Source organism: Chenopodium album, chromosome 12, assembly GCF_948465745.1.
Source record: "Chenopodium album chromosome 12, dcCheAlbu1.1, whole genome shotgun sequence".
Lineage (NCBI taxonomy): Eukaryota > Viridiplantae > Streptophyta > Magnoliopsida > Caryophyllales > Amaranthaceae > Chenopodium > Chenopodium album.
The window spans coordinates 12,706,901-12,732,263 of NC_137845.1; the positions used below are offsets into that span (position 1 = coordinate 12,706,901).

At 35.1% G+C, this 25,363-nt stretch overlaps 2 protein-coding genes across 3 annotated transcripts; one reads left to right on the forward strand and one right to left on the reverse strand.

The window, feature by feature from the left end:
- Positions 1-660: 660 nt before the first annotated feature.
- On the reverse strand, positions 661-13,232 carry LOC145570357 (receptor-like serine/threonine-protein kinase ALE2). Its single transcript, XM_081629406.1, has 9 exons — positions 12,747-13,232; positions 7,589-7,672; positions 6,216-6,329; positions 5,996-6,097; positions 4,450-4,818; positions 4,121-4,372; positions 2,884-3,273; positions 2,471-2,711; positions 661-1,634 (listed from the first exon to the last, which is right to left on the reverse strand). Exons 1-9 carry the CDS (start codon positions 12,808-12,810, stop codon positions 923-925), a joined length of 2,328 nt encoding a protein of 775 aa, XP_081485532.1. The 5' UTR covers positions 12,811-13,232; the 3' UTR covers positions 661-922.
- LOC145570358 (WD repeat-containing protein WDS homolog) lies at positions 4,751-25,363 on the forward strand. 2 transcript variants are annotated; one of them, XM_081629408.1, is made up of 5 exons: positions 4,751-5,106; positions 17,230-18,271; positions 23,192-23,293; positions 23,571-24,206; positions 24,889-25,363. In XM_081629408.1, the coding sequence occupies exons 2-5, from the start codon at positions 17,549-17,551 to the stop codon at positions 25,078-25,080; spliced, it is 1,653 nt and encodes a 550-aa protein (XP_081485534.1). In that variant the 5' UTR covers positions 4,751-5,106; positions 17,230-17,548; the 3' UTR covers positions 25,081-25,363. The 2 variants fall into 2 exon arrangements, with proteins under 2 accessions (XP_081485534.1, XP_081485533.1); XM_081629407.1 differs by lacking the exon at positions 4,751-5,106 and adding an exon at positions 16,996-17,060.

Consider the following 25,363-nt stretch of genomic DNA (forward strand, 5'->3'; position numbering starts at 1 on the left):
GCATTGGAGTAGAGGGAAACCGGAGAAGGATTTATGTGAGCGACTCCTTGGCATGACACCTTGGTTCATATAGCCATCTCTAACGTATTGTGATTTGGTAGAGAACAGTTGAGAGAAAGCTAATAGAGGTAAACTTTCGAGTTTACAGGGGTAGGTGCTTTCTTGTGCAGGCTGTGGATGTCTGGTGTGTTGAAGAAATAAGGGGGCAGTATTGGAGCTTTGAGAACAGAGGAAGGAAGATACTTAAAAAAGGAAGGCTGGACTCTGAAGTGAATGATAGAAATTTTAAATTTTTAGTACTACTTAACGTTTTAAAACAATACAACACAACTATACAAAGTCTGAAGGTAGCCGCCTCAGCGGCCAAGAGTTACAGAGTTTAGCAGAAATAATAATATGAATCTATGCAGGGCAGGATGATCAGAAGTTGCTACAATCACCTAATTAAGCAGGGTCCAAGACATTGTTGCATCACAGGATTGATTATTCATAATAAAGCCAAAAAAAATCCTACTAAAGTTATGTCCTGTTGATGCTGGTAAATACTTGTCAAATTGCTGCAGAAACACACCTAGGCTAAACGACTCAACAATAAAGCAAATAAAACAAAGCAATTCAGACTTTCTTGCAAAAATCCAATATACAAACAACCACCAAGCACTGATTAGGGACATCAACATCATAAAGAAATTAAGATGGAAATTTATATACTTCAAAGAGGGTCCAATCGACTTACAAATGCCAGCTCTGTATGGTAATGAATTGATTTCCAAGTTGAAAACCATGGTTTTCCTCAAAATATGGTTTACACAATAACACCGGATTCCTATCCTAGCTAAACCTGAAATACCATTTTCTGCGACAATCAGGTCCTCCAAACTGTACATTTAGGAAAAACCTTTTCTTTTGCATTATAAAACCCTCAAACCCAAAAGCCATCACTCCGGCCTCGTCTAGAGAGGAAACCTGCATGTTCACTCATACTACCTTTCAATCGGTAGAATGATGGCTTGCTTCTAATTGTTCTTAAAGGACCAGATCTATTACCATGAGTTATGGGCAAAGATACCCGTTCTCCGCCCAAACTTGAAGTTGATAATGGTCTGTTATCTATCTCGTCAAGGGGACCAGAACTATAGTCCATGGTTATGAATGATGAAGCCTGTCCATAAATCAAACGTGGTGTACCACCACCTGCATTCCACCAGCCGCTGTCTGACGGTCCAATATCACTCTTGGAATCCAAATCTGGAACAGAAGAATCCTTTAGACTACCACAATCTTCACAGGTCTCATCATTGTCATTGTAGATCAGTTTAAGAGCCTGTACGACTTCACCCATGAAGGGCCTATGAGTAACTTCAGGATGGACACACATGGAAGCTATTGCTGCAACCTTGGCCATATCGTCAAAATTATAGTAACCAGCCAAGGCAGGGTCCACCAACTGCTCCACGCCTTCTCTGCTGGTCAAAAGAGGCCGTGCCCATGTTACTAGATTCTCTTGTCCCTGAGGCTGGGACATATCCACAGGCATTCTTCCAGTAAGAAGCTCCAATAGAACAACCCCATAACTGTAAACATCACTCTTCACAAGCAAATGCCCAGTCATTGCATATTCAGGAGCAACATACCTGCAAATACACAGTCAAAATAAAATATCAAACCTCATGAGCGTTAGGAGGAAAATCAGAATATACAACAAATTCATGAAATGAGGGACCTAACAGTATTCGATACAACACCAACAGGGCCAGGTATTAGAGTACATTCATAATGAATATGAGAGCATCCAAATATGAAACATAATGATTCGAGTGCAGAATTATGGCATTTCAGAATCATAGATTCACTTTATTTTGGCTTTCTGAAGCAGAAAGATAACTAAGTCACTCATGCCTACGCTATTTATATATTGTGAAGTACGGAGTAGTAGATAGTCCATGCATACCGGATCAAGCGTTAATTGCAACAATCTTTTCTGGTAATGCAGTGGTAAAGCACCATACATCCCATTGGTTGTTATACATCATGGATTTTGGAGAAGGAATGAAACATATGCACCCAGTCTCAGTTAGCAAGGAAACTTCTACTTATGACACCAAGTTATTTAATGCATAGACTTCTCTTTGTTGAAATATACGATGCAACTCAGATGTCAAAAAAAAAAAAACAATTCAGGCTGGGTGATCGATAAGAAGTCTTTGCAAAATTCCAACATATGGACTCAAGTTACATGGACAAGGAGGGATTTTCCTAACAAAGAATGACAGTCAGAAGTGACAATCAATTTTCACACAGAGAGATGTCATAGTAGTGGCTTTACATAAGTGGTAAGACTACGACATCAAATCTTTCTATTTCTTTTTTTTGGTTGAATAATCTTATCCTCAATAATGCGGCTCAGGAATGAAGGAAAAGCTGATCCAGAGTTTTAGAACACTAATTACACAAGGAAAATAGTGCGTACCCAAAAGTTCCCATAACACGGGTAGATACATGCTGACTTCCTTCTGTTGCTTCTCTTGCTAATCCAAAATCTGATACCTTTGGAGTGTAGTCATCTTCAAGCAGAACATTGCTGGCCTTAAAATCCCGGTGAATAACTCGAGGATTAGAATCCTCGTGCAGATATGCCAATCCTCTTGCAGCACCCAAAGCAATTTTCAACCTTGCATCCCAATCTAGAGGCCCCTTTAACTTATCAACACCTGCAAATTTTTTTGTTTAAAAATAGGAATCACAACCTAAACACATATAGCTCAAAGGAAGCAATACCACACAAGGGTTGGGTTGGTCATTTCCTCTGTAAGAGACAGAAACCTTAACCCTTAGTAAGAAGAGAATAGACATAAACTTGAATGCTGATAAAAGAAACTGTACCATGCAAGTGAGACTCAACACTGCCATTATGAACAACCTCATACACCAAACAGCGTCTGTGTCCTTCAATGCAAATACCGATAAGTTTCACAAGATTTCTGTGATGCAATCGGCTCAGCATCTCAACTTCTGCAATAAATTCACGATCTCCATTCTGATTATCCCTAGTAAGCAACTTAACTGCAACCTCAGTTCCATCTTCTAGGATGCCATGATAGACGCGTCCAAAACCTCCTTCACCCAGAATTCTCCTTGAACTAAATTTATCTGTAGCCTTCTCAAGTTCAACAAGTGAAAAAGCTTTTACAGAGAGTGCACAAGTCGGAATTGATGCAAACAGTGACATGGACGTCGAGCTTGCAATGCTGCTCGATAAAGTTGAGCCAACACCTGCATATAAACAAGCAGGGAAGCAATAGCAATTAAGTTATAATGACTCCAGGTAAACAATAGCATTTGCCACAATCAGTTCTAAATTGCTGAAAAACATTCCAATATATAATTTGTTCACTGTATAATGGACATTCAAGGTTATGATTAAGCTAAAACAGAATCTACAATCTCAATATCAATTGCTAAAGCCTTATAAACTCGGTATATTGAATATGCATGTACTCCTCTGTTCGAGTCAAAAACTTCAGCTGTTAACTCCTCTCAAATATTGATAAATACTACCTCTTTCTAAAAAAAGTTCTTAACTTCCACTTTTTTTTTTCAGTTTTGGGAAATTTCTTACCACTTGACCCTCATATCCCACAATATTTACACCTTTCACTCACTCTCTCCATCTCTCTTTACTCTATCTGCCTTTTTTTTATACCTACCTAGCTTTTTACACTCTCTTTATCCACTTTTTTTCATACATCAAGTCACCACATCAACACTCTCTCTCCAATCACATTAATTTGCGTGCAAATAGTAAATGTTAAGAGCTTTCAGAAACAGAGGAAGTAAATGTAAGAAAATAAACCCTCCGTGTAAACAATAACGATAAACCAGTACTCCAGTAGGAGAAAGAGGCTAGTCAATAAGCAAGTAGCAATAAGCCCTTCATGAAAATTACACTGGTAGCAGTGATTGCCAGTGGAAATTATATACATTATTAGTCTAACTAGACTAGATAGATTAATCACTTGTAAACATAAAGATTGTAAACAGCTGTGAAACCATGAAAAGAAAAAGAATAGATATACAAGTAGAACTATATACATTGAAAAATCATTCTAAAAAAAATTACCAGATTTCTTATTGATAGAAGGTGTGAATACAGGTCCAATTGCATTGGATGACTTAGCTTTTCTCCATTTGATGAACACAGCAATTGCTGCGAAGCAAGCCACCAACAGAACCAATGCAGAAAAAACAATAACAAACACAACTCTGGAACTTAAATTCCGCTTTTTTTTCATAACTTCAGCAGTAATTGGATATTGTGGAGGTCCATCCCCAAGAATTTCACTTGGACTTCCCATAGGAGGAGAAGGAATCCCTGTTAAAACAATTTCCTCAGAAACCATCACTGCAGAATATATAACACTAATATGGCTCTTAGTAAGGGAAAAGTACCTGGATAGTTCACATATACCACGTCATAGGTACCAAAAAGAGTCCTATTTATATGAACCTTCTTATGCTTAAATCTATCAGAAGTCAATACAGCGGTGGTGTTATCAAATTTTTCGCCCAATGGAACCAAGTTAATATCAACTACTGTCCTTTCCTGATTCTGCGAATCAGCAGTTGCACCTACTATAATGACTTGACAATTATTGAGATATGTGCCAGATGCAATCTCATTTGCTAGCTCAGTTACTTCCGAAAAGAGAGCATAAACAGCTACACTCAGCAAAAGCCTGACTTTCATTGGCACCACACACCCACAAGGAGTTCCAATGGGAGTAGCAGTATATGGATCAGAGCATGTTTGTCCACAATCTGCAACATAACATGTGGTAGAAACACTTAACTGGTATTATCCAACAACAAAGGAGAAAGCAACCACAATGACATTTAACTGGAAATAAAGTGTACGGCCTGTCATGCACCATAGTTCCATCATCATGTCCTTATTATCTAATCACGGAGTATTTCATTATAGCAAGTCCAAACAGCAACAACAGTTCGTCACTTACTAAAAGGCGGAACACTAACTAAAAAGAATGCAGAGGGACAAAATTGATGCTCAACAAACATGAATGACTACACAGATTACACATTGACAAGGTAAAACTGTTCCAACATACTTCCTCCGTTCTTTTTTACTTGATGTACTTTGACTTTTACATTATTCACATTCCCTCCTTTTAAAATCTTTGTGTGTTTTATGTAAGGAAATACATTTTCATGTGGGATCTTATTGGAATCGTCTCAAAAAAATACTATTATAATATCTAACTTTTTAGAATTTTTACTTATCAAGATTTGAAGTTATTGATGATTAAAGTTATGCATTGGCATGCGTGATAAATGAAACAGGTCAAGTAAAATGAACGGAAGAAGTATAGTACGGAGTATAACCCAAAAAAATCGAGAATTTGTACGTCTCTAGTTCATGTAGCCAATCATAAAATCACCTTTTATCTGACACCTTGACAGTCTAGGATAGAGTCGACAAACATTTACTCTCTAAAGTCGATCAAAGTTCTAACTTTTTCTAAATTCCAAATTTTGTCAGAGTAACCAGAAAGTACCCACTTGCACTAGTTCAATCATTTTCCTTGGTACGGGGATCTATAGGGAATGGGAAGCAGTTTGTGGAAACGTAGAGAGTGCAAAAATTAGAATTGTCCCAAAAATCTCAACATATCAGCTCTTTCCCCTAGAAGCAAACATAACAACCATATATGGTTTCATTGTGGCTGAGATCTTTATATCTTTACTTTTATATAAAATTAAACATCTGCCTTCTACATATAGAAGATGCAACATGACGCTGGTGGCTTGTGGCAGTTATAAGTTAAAAATCACTAATCTTCTGATCCATAGCAGCACTTAGCTAAATGCTTTTGACTGGTCATATAGGAACAAATTTATCAGCCATACTGAAGAACACCTAAATACAGATTACTCCATTAGTTTACAGCCTTACAATACTTGATGGCTAATAAATTACCTGGTGCAGCCGCAGGGGGTGGAGAGGAGAGGTAGGGCCTAGGTTTATGATGATGCCCCCTACGTCTTGGGGTGGGTCTATGATGAGGAGCGGCAAAAGGTCCTGGAAAAGGAGTAAGGGTCACAAATTCACAATAGCATAGTAATAACTCACTCCGTAGTCACTTTGATATAGCATGATTAGCATCAGTATGTTTAAGTATAAGATTCAGTATAAAGACCTTGATATGCTGGAGATGGCGAGGGTGAAGCTGAAGCTGAAGGCCCTTCAGGTGGCTTAGTCTTCCGAATTGATCTCTTCGCTCTTGGAGATGATAATATATCACCAGAATAGGCTGCAATCAATATTAGATAGCAGAAGTTATTTCAAAGAAACTCCTGTACAAGAATTATTCATATAATCAAAAGCTAAATCATCTACCACAGTCTATAGTAAATATCTATTAAATAAAGATGTTTGAGTTTTTATGACAAAAACAAACACCCCTATATATCAAGTTATTGAAACATAACGAATGCAGATACTAGAAGCTAACATATTCTTCCCTTCTTATCCTCCTTAACAAATTGGAAATAAAATTTTAGCCACCATAGAGCAAATTAAGTAAGGTTGTGTGTGTGTGTGTGTGTGTGTGTGTGTGTGTGTGTGCGCGTGTGAGAGAGAGAGAGAGAGAGAGTGTGTGTGTGAGTGCGCGCGCGCCCGTGTGTGTGCATGTGTGTTGCATATTCACTCCTTACTAATTTCTCCATAATGTGTGTGTGTGCATGTGTGTATTGCATATTCTCTCCTTCTTACTAATTTCTCCCTAACATATTGAAAATAACACATTAACCATCAGGAATCAAATTAAGGACAGGAAGAACCTCATTCCTCTCTCTTTTAGAAAGGTGCTTGTAAAATTTTTAAAATAAAAAAATAAAAACAAAAAATTGATGTTTTGAAAATACATATTCAGACAAATCTAACAAGATCCCACGTGACTAACTTATAAATTTTACAAATGATGATCAAAGTAGAGTTTGTTAATATAGTCAAAACAAAAACAAAATGTTAACATTAAAAAACTAAGCTAGTATGCATTTAATAATTTTAGGAAGTTTTAAGAAAGACTTTAATCAAATAAAAAACTTACCAAACTAGACAAATTTAAAATAGCCATCTATATTTAGAGTCCAAATACTCCCTAAATATTAGTTGCGGCTTGTAATAGTGTAATTTACAGAATTTAAACACTTTCATTTAATTATTCTCAACTTGTGATTTCTAGTGGATTAGGAACTATTCTAGAAAACAAAGTATATCATATTGAAACATTTAGCTCAAAATTATTCGTCGGAAATATGATATGAGTCAAAGCCAACCCAAATTCAACCTTAATCAACTCTGACTTGTGGCTTTGTATAGTATGATAAATTATTTCCATAAACATAATAGAAACTAGGAAACTCGTAAAAACTATCAAGGGAGGCATTAAAGAGTTGCAACAACTTCGATTGCAAAACTCGGCAGTGAATGCAGATGAATTTTTCATAACAAATATCAAAGACAGCAACGTTTAAACATGATAATGACATAAACTGCTAAAGGGATCACCTTCAGACAGTGAGACTTCTCTGTTAAATAAAAATTGGCTAGGCAGCGCAAGAGGAGATAAGTATATGTGTGTGAACTTGAATCCTGTATGAAGGCAAGAGAGAGAAAGTGACAATCAACATTAATACACAGGATATAAGCAACACAAATCTGAAAACACTATTTTGATTAATGAGTACAACTTTCTATGGAAGTAAGACAACCAAACAAAACTCATAGATACAATGAAATATTTTACCGCAAGTAAGCCCAACTACAGGCCATAAAATTAGCTCAAATATACAAATTAATATTAATAAATAAAATAAATATAATGTTAAGAAAAACAAATAAAATTACTTTTGAGGTGAAAACTAAGGGAACAATAGCTTAAATTTGAATAAAATAACTCATATAAGGACTGATCTTGCTTACAAGTTGCAATAAATGTAATAAGAAAAGGTATGTTAATAATTTTAGGGGCCGTTTGGTTGGGGGTATTCAACAAAGGGAATGGGAATCAACTACCATGAATCCCTTTGTTGATGTTTGATAGACAAAATCAATCATTCTCTTTACCCCTCCCACTACCCTATTTTCCTCTATCTTCATTCCCCAACACCCCCCCCCCCCCCCCCACAAAGGGAATCACTCAAACCCCCAAATTCCTCTTCACCCAAACTACCTTGACCAAATTTCTAACTACCTTGACCACTCTTGAAAACACCAACTGGCCACCGACACCACCGCCTAGCCACCGACACCACTGCCTAGCCACCCTGACACCACCAGAACCACAGCCTAACCACCATCCAGCCACCAAAACTACCAACTGACCACCGACACCACCGCCTAGCCACCATCCAATCACCAATCACCCTGACACCACCGCCTAACCACCAGAACTACTAACTGACCACCAGAACCACTGCCTAGCCACCATAAAATCGCCGACACCCCTGCCGCCACCATCCAGCCTCCATCAAAACCACCTAAAACCACCATTCTCCACCGAAACCACCAAATCCACACGGAAAAAAAAACCCATCTTCCCCAAATTACCCAACTTCATTCGAATTAACCCTCACCCACCATGTTCACCACTCATTACCCACGAAATCACCACACCCACCATGAAAACCACTACAAAAACCACCCAAAAACCCTAACCATCTCAACAAAAAAAACCCATAAACAACCCCCAAACACCCAAAAAACAACATATGACACTCTATTAACAAACAACCTACTAGATTTATCAAAAAATCACTTAAAAAAGAGAGAGAAGAGGGGCGGCGACGCGGTGGACGAGCGAGGGCGGCGGTGTTGCAGGAAAAGGGGAGTAGGTCGCCGGTAGGGAGGGGTGGGGACCGACGAAGGGGGTGGGGGAGCTCGGCGCCGCTGGGGGAAGGGGGTTGGAGTTGGTTGTTAGCAGTGAATTGGTACTTCCATCTTCATTCCCTTTCCGCTTTGTGAACAAACAACCTATAATAAATAAGGGAGTTGTTTTCCATTCTCCCTCTTTCCCTTTCTCTAAGTCATTCCCTTTCCCCTCTGTGAACCAAAGGGCCCCTTAGTCCAAAAGCAAAGTTAAGGTTTGCCCAACAAATGTGTTATATTCAATTTAAGCTAGTTGTATGGTGGGACAAACTAATACCTCAAACTCTGTGTAAGTAGAGAACTGAAACATAAAAATAATCTAAGTAAGTTAGGTATGTGAAGTTCTTTTATAACAGGATGAATTTATAAACAAAACAATACTCCCTCTGTTTTCCTATGATGTACCCATCTGCATTTCCAAACTTTTCAATGCGCTTTTTTTTAATCGTTAATATCTTTAACTCCGTATCATCAAAAAATTTAGGAAAAAATATACTTCTTGGAAACTACGAACTGATACGATTTTGAAAAGGCCCTGCAGAAATATGAAGGTGATTTTTCTTGTATATTAGTGAGAATTCACGACCAGAGCTCTTTAATCGAGACTATAGTATTTGGGTACGTTTCTAAGAATTTAAGAAATGGAGGGAGTACTAATTTTAGAATTGATGCCTTGTTTAAAATTTGACTGTCCTAGATTAATAACTTCTAGATGAAGTTAAATTTGTAGAACATAACAAGGATATAACTTACATGGAGATACATAAAAAGTTATTATGAAAGGGTCATGTTTGGATACTAGTTTTCACTTGTTAGGTAGGGCAGATTATATAAATTGATTTGACTAGCTTTTTGTAAAGCTGATTGCCTGATTGCAATAGTGGTTACATAAAGCTTGTTTTGTAAAATTATCCAGTAGCAATTAGCAGTTGTCTTATAATAGGTACAAAATTACATAAAGCTTTTAATTTTTAGAATTTGAAATGTTGTGTTTGCAAACTCATTAACAGACTCCTCTACCAAAATTATTGGGTAAAAAGCTTTTCCAAAATCAATGTGTTACCAATAGGGAAAAATAACAGCTTGGTTGGACAATCTTCAATATGCTTTGATCACTAAAAGAACAACACTTCATAGAGTTTGGACAACCTAAGATGCCAAACAATGTGACTTTCATTTCTTTGATGGAATTCCAAAATTCTAGGGCTACTTGCAGTCAACCAAACAAGGACAAAGTCCACATACGCAAAAAGTAAGAACATTAGGATAACTAGATAAATATAAAGATCAAGAAAAGAAGTTGGTGTCAGATGATATAGAATTTTCTCACTATCAAACCCTCACTTCACGGCATAAACTTTTCAAGTTAATTTGATGAAAACGATGTAGATAGGTCTAACAAATCTCCTACCAAATACTAAAATGTGTATAGATAAACCACATATGGATCATTGGGGGGGGGGGGGGGGGGGGGGAAGCCATTATGGTAACAGATATCTAATGGAACCGTAACTAAAATAAAGATCTCATTCAGATTTCAGATATGAAGATGTCAAATAATTAGAGCTTCCTTTTGTACATTATAAGGACAATTGATAGCACAGTAAGTTTAAATGACGTCCTAATTCGTTATCTATCGTATACTCTCCTATATTTAGTCATTTATTAAATGTGGTTTATTTTATTATTGGTTGAGCCTTATCATGAATTAATATATAATTATTCCTCTTAAATCCCTAACTAAATTATATCATATATTCTTGCATAAACGAATCATTAATTGTGCTATTTAATCCGTACTAGTTTAGACATATTTGTTGACTTGAACCTAAGATCAATTTATCAAAGAAAACTAGACTTAGATGGTTGTAATTGATCTGTAAGGACATGAAATTCCCTATGAAAATAAGTAGAACAAATTATTAGGAATTTAGGATGACGTGCTTAATGTCTATAATATACATGAATGATGAACCCGTGAAAAGAGGTACAATTGCATTATTATAGAATTCATTAATTGATCGAAATAAAATCATGATATTACATAGGGCACTTGCGCATTCTTCTTGTTTTTCTTTTTCTTATTTTTTTTATATAATAGCATGTTTATGTGGGGTAGGGATTTATCTTGTGTTAATTCCTACTAATGGGAATACTTAACTTTAGAGTTTTAACTCTTTATTATAGATTTATTAATTTGCTCATATTTATTTGACCCAATTATTGATTAATTAAACTAATTGTAAAATTTCTGATTCAAAGAACTCCAATATTTAGTCCAACCTTTTTATGTGAAATCAGCCCTAAACTTACCCTACTACATAATTAGGGGGATTAGTTAGGCTTTTATTTTTGTTAGGTGTGCGACCGCCTATTAACAATCCAATCCTCATAGATCATCATTGAAAGTTAATTGGTTCACTCTAAGAAAGAGGGTAGACAACTTGAATTGAGAATAGCTGAATATAAGAAACACTGAAACCAGACTTTCAATGTGTTCGTAAATGATGAAACTTAAATATCAACATATTATTAGGACAGAAAATAATTACTTTTAAAACTAGAGTATATCCATGAAATGCACAAGATATTAGTCATATAACATTTAAAATCATAAGAAATATAAATATATTTTAAGAAATACTCATGAGAGAATTAAAAGTTCTCAAGATTTTTTTTTTTTGGTAAGGAAAGAACAGGTCTTTTGCAATATTTAGAAAAATATAGTTGATTATTGGCATTTAAAAGTATAAATGGGTTGGCTAGAAAGAGAATCGGTGGATTTAGGCTTTCTATTTTCGTTAACATCCATAATTCTATATTTAGATTCTAAAATAAATGCATGCAAATAGAGTAGTTACAGGGAAACTACATACATATACTCCATTGTTTTTGTTTTTAAGTATTTTAGAGAATGTGTGTGTTTAATGTTTCCCTGAACTGGTTTTTAACAAGGGCAGTCAAGATCTGCATAAGATCGGTGAAGAAAATTTTGTTACACTATACCTTCCCCATGTCAATTGGGTAAGAAATTTATCATTTCTCTGTTTGCTAATCGGATATAACTTCAACCTTTAACCACGTATTTCAAGTTGAGACATTACAAATGTTGAAGCTCACCCTTAAAACCAAACTCATACCAATTTACAACGCAAAATTTATGTGGTTAAATAATAAAATAAATTAAATTAAATTAAAAACAAAAAATAAAAACCATCCTAGCCAATGATCTAGTTAATTTTGTACTTTGGTTCATTTCCCCTACTCAAATGGGCCATCTATCTGCTACAAATTGCATTCTACACACAATCCGAGATTCCTGAAATCGGAAGAACGAAAAGCCCCTAACACTTATTTCCAAGACCGATTCTCACAAAACGACAGCTTCCTACAGCAGCAAATCTACCTACTTACTATATTTACAAGTAGTTTAGTCATCAAATAGCCCTCATAAGTGAATTAGCATTCCCTCCATAATGGAATTACAAATTATATCCTTCAGCGGGACACTCGTCACAATTCCACTTCAATACTACATACAATCGCCGTCTTTATCAAATTAACCATCAAAATCCAAAAAAAACTAATTAAGCATCACCAAATTTATAATACAAACAACCTACTATTACTTCTAATAGAGCACCATTAGTACTAAACAACAAAATTCAGCACAAATGACAAATCCCAAGACTAATTCAACATCCATGATACTTCCAATCCAACAAACAAACAAAAAATAACACCAAACAAAATCTAAATCAAAATTCATAAAATAAGCTTAAAAATCAGAACAAATTACCTTGAGAAAAATCAGCAAGGTAGAACATCGAAACAAAGAGGAACAACATCACTGAAAGTTGCATCTTCCACCACCAGCAGTAACACTCAATTCCAGTACAAAATTCAAAAGAACAGTCATCTCAAAAATTCCAGCAATGTCTGAACTAAACATCCAAAATTCCAACACCGACAACCACGAAAACTCAACAACGCCATTGAAATTAGGGTTTATCTCACCACATTTTACCCAAATCCAAATTCAAAAAAACCCTAACTTCGATTTCGGCGCAATTGAATAAAACCCAAAACAAAAACAAAAACCAAAACCAAAACTCCTCCAGCAGATCCACAAAATGCGCCTGAAAACCCGCAAATGAAGAAGAGCGAAATCGCAGCAATGGCGAAAGAAGAAGAGAGAGAAAGTGGAGGATCTGGTAATGGAGTAGAGTAAAAAGGAGAGAAGAAGAAGTGAAGGAGTGAGGTGAGTGAAGGTATTTATTGCTGATGGGTGGCTGCTGCAAGGTCACTCACTCTGTCAGTTAGTCTCACAGTAGTCTACTTCATTTTTTAGCCACGCGCAGTTATGGATTGTGTGAGTTACACCGCTTTTGTTTTTATTTTAAGGGGTCTGTTTATAAGATTTTGAATAGGGTTTGGTTTGGTTTGGTTTTGTTTTGTTATGTTGTTATGTTATTAGATTAGATTGAGAGGTGATTGATGGAATTATTTCCATGATGTTTTTTTTTCATGATTACAATTTAAGATCTTTGGAAATTCCTTATGGATGTGCATCTTAAGAAATTATAGCCCCTTGAAATTAAAAAATCTACAAATATTGCAATTCTGTTTTACTTTCACAATTGTTTTTTTTTTTTTTTTTAATTATTACCTTTTACATTGTCTAATAAAAATCCATTTTAAATTATTAAAGATTTTATTTTCTATAGGACAATGACACTTTTCAAACTATGATGAATATCCTTCTCTTTTAAAAAACACTAAACTCTAAAAATTACTCCGTAATAGTTGTAGAACTATTTGGGAGATACCAACATTCCTTTTTGGAGTTATATTCCAAATTTGTCTGATTAAAGAATATCATAAAAATTTGTGAATGTCGCAAAAACACTTACTTCGACATACATATATGCAAAATTCAGCCAAATGTTCACTTTCAAAGTATGAAGATGAAGCATGATTGTAACAATTGATATAGAGATGTATATTTTTTATCCTTGGAAGTTAAAGCTCGGGTATGTTTTTAGGATTGTTAGGAGATATCATGTAGTGAATAAAAGGTTGGGTGTTTGTCATGTTAGTCACCACATACAAGGTATATATATAAATATAAATATATATATTTGTTAGAAGTAGAAAAGACATCCATCATTTTCGTTTCATGGGATCCTAGACCAATTGTGTTTTGTCTTTTAAGCCCTATTAATTTTAATGAACATTTTGAGTAAGTCAGTGGTTGTTGTTTCAACCCTATGATAATGGCCAAACAATCATGTTGCTAGATTGCATTTGGCAAATTTTAAGTGGTTAAACTGAAAAAGCTATCAATCATAGAGACTTGAATACTTTAGCATCGTGCGTTGGAGAAATCTCATATTGGTTATAGATTGTTGTTCCAAATTTCCAATGTTTTCCTATTAATTATGTCGTAGAAATAAGAAGATACTTATATTGCGTTAAATGTGAGTCATTGAGTTCTCGATAAATATGTAATAAAACTCATCATACAAACATAACTATGACAAGGGATGTCTTAATAATTTTTAGGTTGTTTAGGATCTTCTCTTAGTTTCATCCAATGCAAGCTTCATCCTGGTCATGGATAGATCACCCAGGTTCCCTCGAGCGGTAGTCAAATGATGGCGCATGTAAATGCTTGACATCCCTAATATGATTCAAATTGCTTGAATGACTGTTGTTATTGTGACTTACTATTTGAAACATTTATTTTTGCATACTTTCTTATGGCGTGCATGCTTCATGTAAATCACATTCAACAACATATGCATAACAAAGTCTTGATTATCACTAAATCATTATGACAATCTGAGGCCATGTTTAGGTCATCTTATTTCAAGACCTTAATTTTTCAGATTAGGTCAGATAATGAAAAAATCTAGACCATATCACATTAGAAAAAATAAGTTTCTGAACATAATTTATCATTTTATATGTTTTTTTTTCTTGCTAAGTATATATCGTAATGATAAACTATGAAAATTACATATATTAATAAAATATACATTATTACGAAACTAATAAGACCATATCATTAAAGGTCAAAGTTTGGTCAAACAATCAAATCAAGCTAATTGGAAAAATAAGCTCATGTCATAGAGATAAATAAACAAAAAAAAAAAAAGGTGAACAAAACAGTTGGGTCTAAATCTTACAATATGTACAAAATTTGAACAAGAAAAGTTGGATTCTATCTATGCAACATATTTTAATTTTTGTAATAGCTTGAACCCAAATTTTCCAATGGAAACTTATCTATTTGGTTGGTTTACCATAGCTTAGCTCGGCAATTATCATGAAACTATGGATAACAATAAGCAATGGCTCACAAACTTCAAATAACCCATATACCAAGCCAATACAGTTAGGCCAATTCTAATATGTGTATATTACAGAGTACATTACAAACAAACTTCAAAATTATTCTTGCATCTTAATTATTTCCATACTTGTATTACTATACTTAAACTTTTTTTTCCACTTGTATATCCATCAATCATTTCATAATTATTCGGCCTTTTTTCTTCTTTTTTACTACACCGTATTTTAAAGGTTAAAATATGGTAGCTCCTTCATTTTAAACTTCTTATTAAATTTTTACAACTTCTTTCATAATCACTTCCTATTTTTTTTCCCACCAACCATTGTAACCAATTAATTAAGACCTTTAAATGTACATTGTTTACAAATAACTCATTATGCATTACATAATCCAATATTCCAATACACAGTTTACATTATTTTAGTATATCTATTTTAAAAACATGTATAGTAATAATTAACCTTACCTCGTTAATCAATTGTATTATTGATTGTTTTGTAAATCAACAATAATGCATAAAAGTCGATATCAGATATCAACAAAACCTGTTAATAAGGCTAATTTTGTAAATTTAGCTACCACACCAAGGGTAATTTTGTAAATTTTAGCAACCACACCCCCTTTCTTTCCCCTCTATCACCACCGTGCAACCTCTACTACCACCTGCAGCACCACCTTTAGCTTCACTAGCCGACCACCGCAAGACCTTTACCTTCACCAATCGACCCCAGTCGACCACCACACGCCCCTTACCTTCACCAATCGACCTCAGCCGACCATCGCACGGCTTCACCAATCGACCACCGCACACTCTCCAGCACCACTAGTCGACCGAGCACCAACATTCGACCGCCGCATGCAACACCACCAGTATGAGCAAATCCCTTTCCCTAAAGGGTTTGTATGGCCCCAATTTTCATAAATTGCTACTAGGGTGTCGTTTTTTTAGCCGGCCGGCCGGTTGGCCATCCACAAATGTCGTCGACCTTGAGCATGGGAATGGAGGAGAGAGAAGGAAGTAGTTGCCATGGGAATAGAGGAGAGAGAAAGAAAAATTGCTCATGTGAGGGGAGAAGAGAGAAAAAATTGTGATATTAACATATTTTTGTTGATATCGATTATCAACCTGGTTTTCCTCGTAGTTAATCTAATAATGTGCAATTAACAATTCTAATTGAATAACACAACCATCACATAACTAAAAAACAAAAAATGCATCAAATAATTTGACAAAAGATGCTTGAACATAGGAGACAAACAATAATAAAATGAGTTTAGTAGTACTTGAATTTTGTTTTATACTATATACTGAAAATATATTTGGCAATATTATGTAATATATCCACCAAATTATTCCAGTACAATCAAATTAGATACGCGTTGGTGAATCACGTGGACCCCACCTTCCTATAAGTTTGACCTTCTTTCTTGACTCTTTTACACGGTAAGAAAGGTCTCCTATCTTCACGCGACTCTAGGAAAGTGAAGGCCACGCGAATTTAAAACGACGCCGCTTAATATGTCTAGATTCTACATCCACGTGGCACCCTAAAACACAGCTGTCATTTAATAATGGTCACCCACAGGTACCGATCTCATTATCTTTCTCTCTCCCGATTTCTATGCCGTGGGCTACTGAATCAGAAAAATGTCTTCTTTTTTTTTTTTTTTTTTTTTTTTTTTTTTTTTTTTTTCGGAATTTGAAAATCTAATTTACAAAACCTAATTTCTTTAACTGCCCAATTAACTTTCAAGGTTTGTTTGCTTTTTTTTTTTTCCCTGAATATGAATTACTTTAACTTTTGTGCATTAATGTAGTCTCATACAAGAATTTGCCGGGTCGAAGTTTTATCATGTAGTTATGATTATGGTATATAATTGCAGTATTGAATTATGTTTAATTCTGTTTTTGTTTGTGTTTCAGGATTGAAAGCTGTAATCTTTCTGGGTTGATTGCTATCTTGGTATTTGAGATTTTCGGTAATTGTTATGAATTTTGTTGATTAATTGTTGGTTTAATACGGAGTAGTATTTTGGGCATTACGTGATTTGGGGTTGTTCTATAATTCATTATATTTCTGGGTTTATTGCAATTTGATCGGGTGAAGATTTTGAGTTTTTATTATTTGGGCGTTTGGATTTGTTAATTTTATGGTAGGAGTAGTTTCATTTTTACCTAGGAGAATGAGCAATTGGGTAGAAGTGATTTTGGAAAATTAGAAAACTGATGGCTAGGTGTGGAAATGGGTATCTTTGAGTGTAGGACAAGGGAAAGTTCGCCGAAAAGACGAAAGATTTGCAAGAATTCAATGAAAACGGAAAATGATACATCTTCTAGGGTGCTTGGTTCGATAGGGCTGATAAGGAAGCATGAGTTTGTGAGGATTATTATTCAGTGTTTGCTGTCATTGGGGTTTGCCAAGTCTGCTTCTTGTTTAGAGTCGGAATCTGGTATTTCGTGTAAATCGAAAGAGTTTGAAGTTATTGAGTCGGAGATTTTGAATTCTAAGTGGGATGAATGTATAAGGTTTCTTAATGGGATTAAGGAATTGAGTGATGAGACACGATCTTCGGCCTTGTTTCTTGTAATTAGACAGCATCTCATGGAATGTTTAAGTCATGGGGATGACTCAACAGCATTGGCTTTTTTACAAAAACGAGTTTCTGCCTTAAAATTGGGCACAGAAAAGGTTCATAGTCTTGCTCTTGATCTGCTTATTAATAAAGACACAAGTGTCACTGAGACGAATGGTAATGTTTATGAGTTGCGGAAAAAATTGTTGGTTGAGTTGGAGAATTTGTTGCCCCCTCCAATTACACTGCCTGAAAGAAGATTGGAGCATCTGGTTGAAACTACTGTTGCTTCCCAGATAGACTCTTGCTTGTACCACAATGTCTCAGGTGCAGTTTCCATCTACGAGGACCATTGCTGTGGTAGAGATCAAATACCAAACGAGACTCTCCAGGTGTGGCTCTAGCTGCTGTTTTGATTAGTTATTCTTACTTTGAAAAATTCAGTTTATTTCTTAAGGTGAAAAATGAAAGATTTTTAAATTGTATACTTTTCAAGCTTGAGCATAGCTGGTTGTATACTTGAAGGTATAATTTTTATTTTCGTGTAGCTATGTAATGCTTCTCAATTGGATTGGGCAATATAATGGAACTGTTATTAGGTGTATAGTGAATTAGTTTGCTCCTTGGACGATCAGTGCCTGAATGTCTCATGCGTCTGGAAGTCATTTGTGTTTGTTTATTTGATAGAGGAATTGGGCATAAACAATTTTGAAGCTTATGAGCAACCTTTTACTTGAACATAGTGGTCACCTTCATTTATGCTCAATTGTTCTTATCAATTAGCTGGATGACGAGCTGGTCCATGATCATTAAAAAGATCTTTTTATATTACTATGTGGCTCATTTTTGTAGTCTTATTTAAGACCTCCTTAAGATTTTTGTCCAATTGTTGGGCTGTTATCAATCAAATGTATATAAACCTTTTGATTTGATATTACAGGGACATGTATGAGGTAAGAAAAAAGTTCAAAGTTGTTGTCTTAGATAGACTTATAATCATCTCAGTTGATTCAATGCCAATATAGATGACCTTGACTAGGATGAGTGAAATTTTTGTGTATGAGCTCTGATGAATAACAATTCTAATCATACATCCATATCACGCTGAGCTTGAGGAATCTCTTGAGCTCAGAGGCTTGATCTTGACCTAGCTCAAGGTTGATTATGAGCTCAAGCTGCAAGCTAGGCTGAGCTAAATGATCTTGGACATGAGCAATCTAATACTCAACTATGTATACACAGTATGCATCTCTTTTCTTGAATTTTAGTTTATATTCAGCTTTATGGGTAAGGTGTGGCTTACCTTTTTTTTGTTTTTTTGGTTATTGAGAAATGTTAAAGGAAACAATACAACAAAATACAGAAGTTTCAACCCTTGCTTTTGACAGAATTTATGTATTTGAGTAGGGACAAGTAAGATGGAGGAAGAATCATGGGAGCTATAGAAGGTTCACTACTAGAATCCATTTATATGGGGTATGAGAAAGTACAGTTAGTCCTATAAATGAATGCCATAAACTTCCTTATATTTATTTATATATTTAATTTTTTTACTTAAATAGCTTCCTTTTAAGTCCAAAACAACAAGAAATTGCTGCTACGTACAAGATTTGTCAAAAGCTTCGTGATGTGGCCACATATCCTATTTTCACTGGCTGACTTTCTAGATTTTCCTTTCCCATTTTTTGACCTCCCCCCTATGTGCCTTTGCTCCGGTAATCATCCCCAATTTTACGTGCCATAAACATTTTTGCAATCCAATTGAATAAGACCCAAATTCATAGCATTTCTAATCTAAATATGCAAGACTTTGACTCACTGTCTACCCCAAAGGTTCTTTTTATTATATTTATTCGTCTTTTTCATACAATCATACCAAAAGTTGTCTTTTTTGTAGTTTTACATGCAACTTTATCTTCAATCTCAAGTTATCATTAATCCAATTCAAATAAATGTAACTAGATCATCCTAATTATTATGGAAAAAAAAAACTGAAATCATTGCAAGATTTTATCCCTTTTTTTTTTTTCTTTTTCCCTTCTTCCCTTCAATCAAGTGGGTTTGTTGATTCAATTTTAATGGCTAAAGAAGTAAAGACCAAATTAAAGAACCGAGAAGAACTTGGAAAGAGGCGGATGAGGTCACTAGAGAAAGGGATAACACAAATGATGTTGTGATTTGGGAGTAGTTAGGTCGAATTGGGAGTAAAAAGATATGGGCATAATGGGATGATTAATTAATTGGTTAAGTGGAAGCAGTCTCTTCTTTTTTAGACTATAAAGGTAGTCGTGTCTTAAATTTAGTTATCAGCACTATTGAGTGTATAAAAGATAGTTTTTGGCCTATTGTATTCCAGATCCTGTATGAGCACCACGATCTGTGAGGCATTGACATATTGTCCATGAGGTATGAAAGGGAGTATTTTTATTCATCTATCGTTATATGGAGTTATACCCGCTCTCTCTCTCTCTCTCTCAACGTATTGATAGTTTCCAAGTAGGGGAATTTTGATAGTGCCTACTTCCCAATGGTCAAGTGGTGCATTTAATGTTGAGCTGCATATATGTTTTATTGGAGTTGCATTTTAGCATGGTGTATCTTGTTTGTGAGCTATAGACTTTAAATTGTTTTTTTTTTGTGCAATATTACAATATATGATCAGTAACTAGTTTTAGTTAATGCTTTTTTTTTTTTTTAATAAAGATTTTGGTATTTCTTTAATTCTTTTGGACTAACAGTGATTCAGTGAACCTTTGTTGGAGTGTACTCAGTGAAGTAATATGGAGACTGGAGTCTTTTTTTTCCCTCTCTCTCTCCAGATAATTGAAGGCTTAACAATTTAAAAACTGATTAACATGTCAGATAATATTCGTACTGTAGATACAGTGAGCATGTGGTAATATCATGATATTGCTATTAGACGTGACATCGTAAGGATAGACGTGATCTCTTTGATAATTCCATACAGGCCCCTTTTTCTTGTAAGTAAATGGGGAGGAAGAAGGATTTTAAGTTATGACTGTCCGTCATAGCTGAAGTATACCTTTGATGGTTTGGCTTTCTTTTATGAAAAAACTTTAAATTCTACCCATGGATCCTCAAATACTTTTCATTTATAAGTTAATCATTTTCAGTTTGAAGGTGGATGAAACCCTACCTTTCCTTTTTTAAGTTGTAAAAGAGAACATAAGAATGCTTTTATAGTTGTAAATTTGAAATATGTTTTAAACAATTCTTTTGATTGTATACATAATCATACAGCTTCAGATTGTTTACTTTTAACTATATTTTATGAGACCTGGTATTGGTGTTCTTACTTGAAAAACTATTGCTGATTACTTGGGTATAATTATTTTAAGTGATGCTGTTGATTGTTCTTAGTTTGGTTATTCTCTGGGAAAGGCAAAGATAAAGTTTGACCGTTACATATGGACCAAAATTCCAACCAATTGACCATTGTCAATATACAAAGTGCTCTTGCTGCCTTATCTTTGTCATAAATCATCAGTCACTGGTGCTTTTTGAATTTTCATTTGTTCTACTGTGGAAGAGATCAATTAAAATACTTTTTTTAGGAACTGATTGTGTAACTGGTAAATATTTGAGCATATGATCTTTATATTGAACTAGTGACAGTTATTTTGACAGAGAGGTCCAATGGCTTATTATTCTAGATGGTATGTTGTTTTGAATGCTGGTGGGAATAACTTAAGCTGATGCATATAAATTGCCAATTTCCACCCCCTAATGAGATCAACATTTGCCTTTACCCTTTTTCTAGTATCTTTTATGACCAAGACCTGCTCTATTTTCTCTCGTTCATTGTCTCTTTATGAAATTCTTCAGTGAATCAGCGGTCTTTGTATAATGACAGGAGCAATCCTTCAGGGGTCTTCTTTCTTTACTGTTTGCTTCCCATTGTGTTACTTTTGCTTGTTTATTTTCTGAAGCTCTACTTTCTCTGTTAGGTGGGTTACAGGAGGATATAATTTTTTATGCATGTCAATATGTGATGCTATTTCTGTGTATTGTTGACTTTGGACTTGAATATCATATTAATTGAGGGATGAATCCATATTCAATTTCAAGTGATAATTTATGTTTAATGCACTTGCGCATGATATCTAGTTTCTTTGTATATGGAAATTGATGATAACCAGCTGAACTTCCTGTTGCATTGCTGTGTAATTGTTGCCAAATGCCAATGAAAACTTGGTTTGTATAAAAGACGCAGCTGAATTTCTATTCACAGATTGTAGCTCTGGATTGAAATCTTGGAAACTGCTTGAATTGGATCTTTCTGGGTCATTAATCTATTGTGAAATTACTATATAGGATAGATTTACATCTTATCTGGAAATTGTATTTCAGTAAGTCTGAACTTGTCTAGATACATTTGGTGCAGATTTAAGTACTGCTTTCTTTCAATATTATTACTTTTCCACCCACCTTATAAGGATGTATTTCTCAGTCTTTTTACCTGATTTATTCTGAATTGTTTTCGCTGACCAGAGTGACTACTACGAAAGTACGAGTAGCTGTAAAAAAAATTGTAAACTCCAAGAGGTTGCCCTTGATTAATTGATGTGTTTGCTCTGTAGGAAAGCATTTGATGCTATACTATAATTAATGGGAGTCCATGTGCTATTCATATAACATTAGAATAATTCAATAGGATAATAGAAGTTAAAACTTTCAATTAGGTTATTCTCTTAAATTTTTTCCTTGAAGGTCTTAGGAATTTGACCTTTCTGCTTGGAAGAGGCCCAAAGGTATGGTAATTCATTTTCTGAGTTAACTTTATATAAAAACTTATTAATTTCTTGAGCCAGGTAAAAGAAAGAATTTGTATCTCTCCAAGCTTCTGAATTTTCTTTTTCTTTTTTTTTTTTTTTTTGAAAGCAAACTTCTGAATTTTCTTAAATTAGATATCTTAATGAATCTGTTTTTCATCCTTAATTAAGTGAATTGGCAATATTGGCATTCCCTTACTGTAAAGCGTAAGAGCTGTTGACTTCCTTTTTCATGTTGAATCTAACCATAATAAGTGCATGATGGAGTTAATTCTCTTAGTGGATCATTAACATAGAGACAAAGACATTGGTGATCATTGAACCCATGCTTGGCTGCTTTCTGACAAGTGCTGTCAGTCAGCTACTAGCTTTCTAAATTTATGACACGTGCACATTAAGCGCCTTTGTGACCCTACAAGCCTTTTCATATATGAAAAATATGGAAGTATAATTATCTATTGTTAGTTTATTATCACATAATAACTAACAAGCAGTGAATCTTTTAAAATGATTTTGCAGATTCTTACCGCCCACGAGAATGAAGTATGGTTTGTGCAATTTTCTTATAGTGGGGAGTACTTGGCTTCATCATCAAGGGACTGTACTGCTATTATATGGAAGGTATATTGCTTTCAATTTGTAACTTCATTACATCTAATATATGGTTAGATGGTAACTTGAAGTTCCATTTATTTTGATTTCTTTTCGTGCATAGATCTGAGACTTTCCAAGTGAATCCGATGACCAATTATCAGTTGATGCTAGGGCATGCCTCTTCTAACTATAAGTGGGAGGAAGATGCAATGCTGCCTCACCTGAAATGAAAAACTTTTCTTTTCTGCTTGTAAGGGATCTTTATTTTCTAAGTAGTTTATAGATGATTATCCAACTTTTGTAGGTGGTTGATGATGGTAAATTCACAGTAAAACATGCATTGCAGAGCCACCAAAAGGCAATATCTTTTGTAGCATGGAGCCCAGATGACACTATGTTACTTACATGTGGCAATGTAGAAGTTGTTAAGCTATGGGATGTAGAAACTGGTGTGTGTAAGCGCACATTTGGCGATCATGGTTTCATAGTAAGCTCATGTGCTTGGTTTCCTGACTCGAAAAAGCTTGTGTGCGGAAGTTCTGATACTGAAAAGGGAATCTGCATGTGGGACTGTGAGGGGAATGAGTTAAGGGCGTGGCGAGGAGCGAGGATGCCCAAGGTGCTAGATCTTGCAGTGACCTCAGATGGAAACCATCTCATCACTGTTTTCTCGGACAAGGATATTCGGGTACTGAATGTGGTAACAAATGCTGAGCATGTGATATCAGAAGAGCATCCAATTACATCACTTTCAGTTTCAGCAGATGGCAAGTTTTTCATTGTTAACCTTAATAGTCAAGAGATCCATTTATGGGATGTAGAAGGAAAATGGAGGAAACCATTGAAATACACAGGACACAAGCAAAACCAGTATGTGATAAGGTCCTGTTTTGGTGGTTTCAACAGTTCATTTATTGCCAGTGGTAGTGAGAATTCCGAGGTATTGCATTCTTTTCCTGGCCCTTAAGTTCCTTTTCCGTCTTCCTTACCCTATCTTTGAAGTAGGTGATATTACACCTTTATGTTTTGTTTTTCTTGAATGGATTTTCTAGAATTTAGCAATTTATTAGGAAAATTGATCCCTTGTACTACCCAAGATTAGTAATTGTTCGAGTTATATTAGTGGATAAAGGACATCATATAAGATTTAACCTAGTGTTACTCTATATGTCAATAGTTCGTGATTAGGACCAAAATTTACATGGTAACCTCGGTAATTGGCTGTTAGGTAATAAATTTGAAGACTCCAGCAAGTACTGTGAAAATGCAAATACTTGGGGAAATAAAAGTATAGTTTGGTTCTAAAGATAATTTAGAAAGAAAAGGTTTTTGTGTTTATAAAATATAACTAAACTGAAGGGTTGAACTTGCTGAGCTTTTTAAAGGGGGTTTCCTTCTGAGTTTCCAAGTTACTGAAACCGGAAACGTGTCCTTCGTGAGAACTTCCATATATCATATATCAGTAGCTGAACAGCACATCCTGACTTTTCCTCCTTTTACTTTGTCTGTGTGCTCAACAGATTTTGTGATCTACTTGCCATTTAGAATGGTCTAAATCCTAATTTTCCTTCTGTGAAAGAAGAACCAGACGTGAAGTCTTAGGTTTATTTTCTGATTTGCAGGTCTACATATGGAATCGCCGGAAGCCTGAACCAATTGCAATTTTATCTGGGCATTTAATGACTGTAAACAGTGTAAGCTGGAACCCTAAAAATCCTCATATGTTGGCTTCGGCAAGTGATGATCACACCGTTCGTGTATGGGGACCTGCCAAATCTAAAGCAGACAAAGTTTTGGTAAATGAAAGTTTTTGAATAAGAGATCCTGCAGCGGCATCCCTGCCCAATGTATATAACCACATGGTAGTTTTTACTTTCTTTCAATTGGATATTATTTCTATTCATTTGTGTATGTAGGAATTACCGTCAATTTTGCTGTTACTTTTTTTGTATATATTTACAAGTCTTCCATTAGGGTTCCTGTTACACCCTAGCAGTGTTCGAAGGTAATGACAGAGACGATTCAGATTCGCTTGAATCCTATTTGGTTTTCTATTGATAATATGAAGATATTGTTTAGACATTTATGAATTGTTGA

What these genes read in the sequence shown, in the direction of transcription:
- LOC145570357 (XM_081629406.1), bottom strand. Translation starts at nt 12,810, where the DNA reads ATGCAACTTTCAGTGATGTTGTTCCTCTTTGTTTCGATGTTCTACCTT. An exon ending in AGAAGTCTCACTGTCTGAAG is followed by an intron (nt 6,330 to 7,588) that starts GTGATCCCTTTA and finishes TATTGATTGCAG; the next exon opens with CCTATTCTGGTGATATATTA. An exon ending in ACCCCCTGCGGCTGCACCAG is followed by an intron (nt 4,819 to 5,995) that starts GTAATTTATTAG and finishes GTTATGTTGCAG; the next exon opens with ATTGTGGACAAACATGCTCT.
- LOC145570358 (XM_081629408.1), top strand. Translation starts at nt 17,549, where the DNA reads ATGGGTATCTTTGAGTGTAGGACAAGGGAAAGTTCGCCGAAAAGACGA. An exon ending in GTACTGCTATTATATGGAAG is followed by an intron (nt 23,294 to 23,570) that starts GTATATTGCTTT and finishes CAACTTTTGTAG; the next exon opens with GTGGTTGATGATGGTAAATT. An exon ending in GTGGTAGTGAGAATTCCGAG is followed by an intron (nt 24,207 to 24,888) that starts GTATTGCATTCT and finishes TCTGATTTGCAG; the next exon opens with GTCTACATATGGAATCGCCG.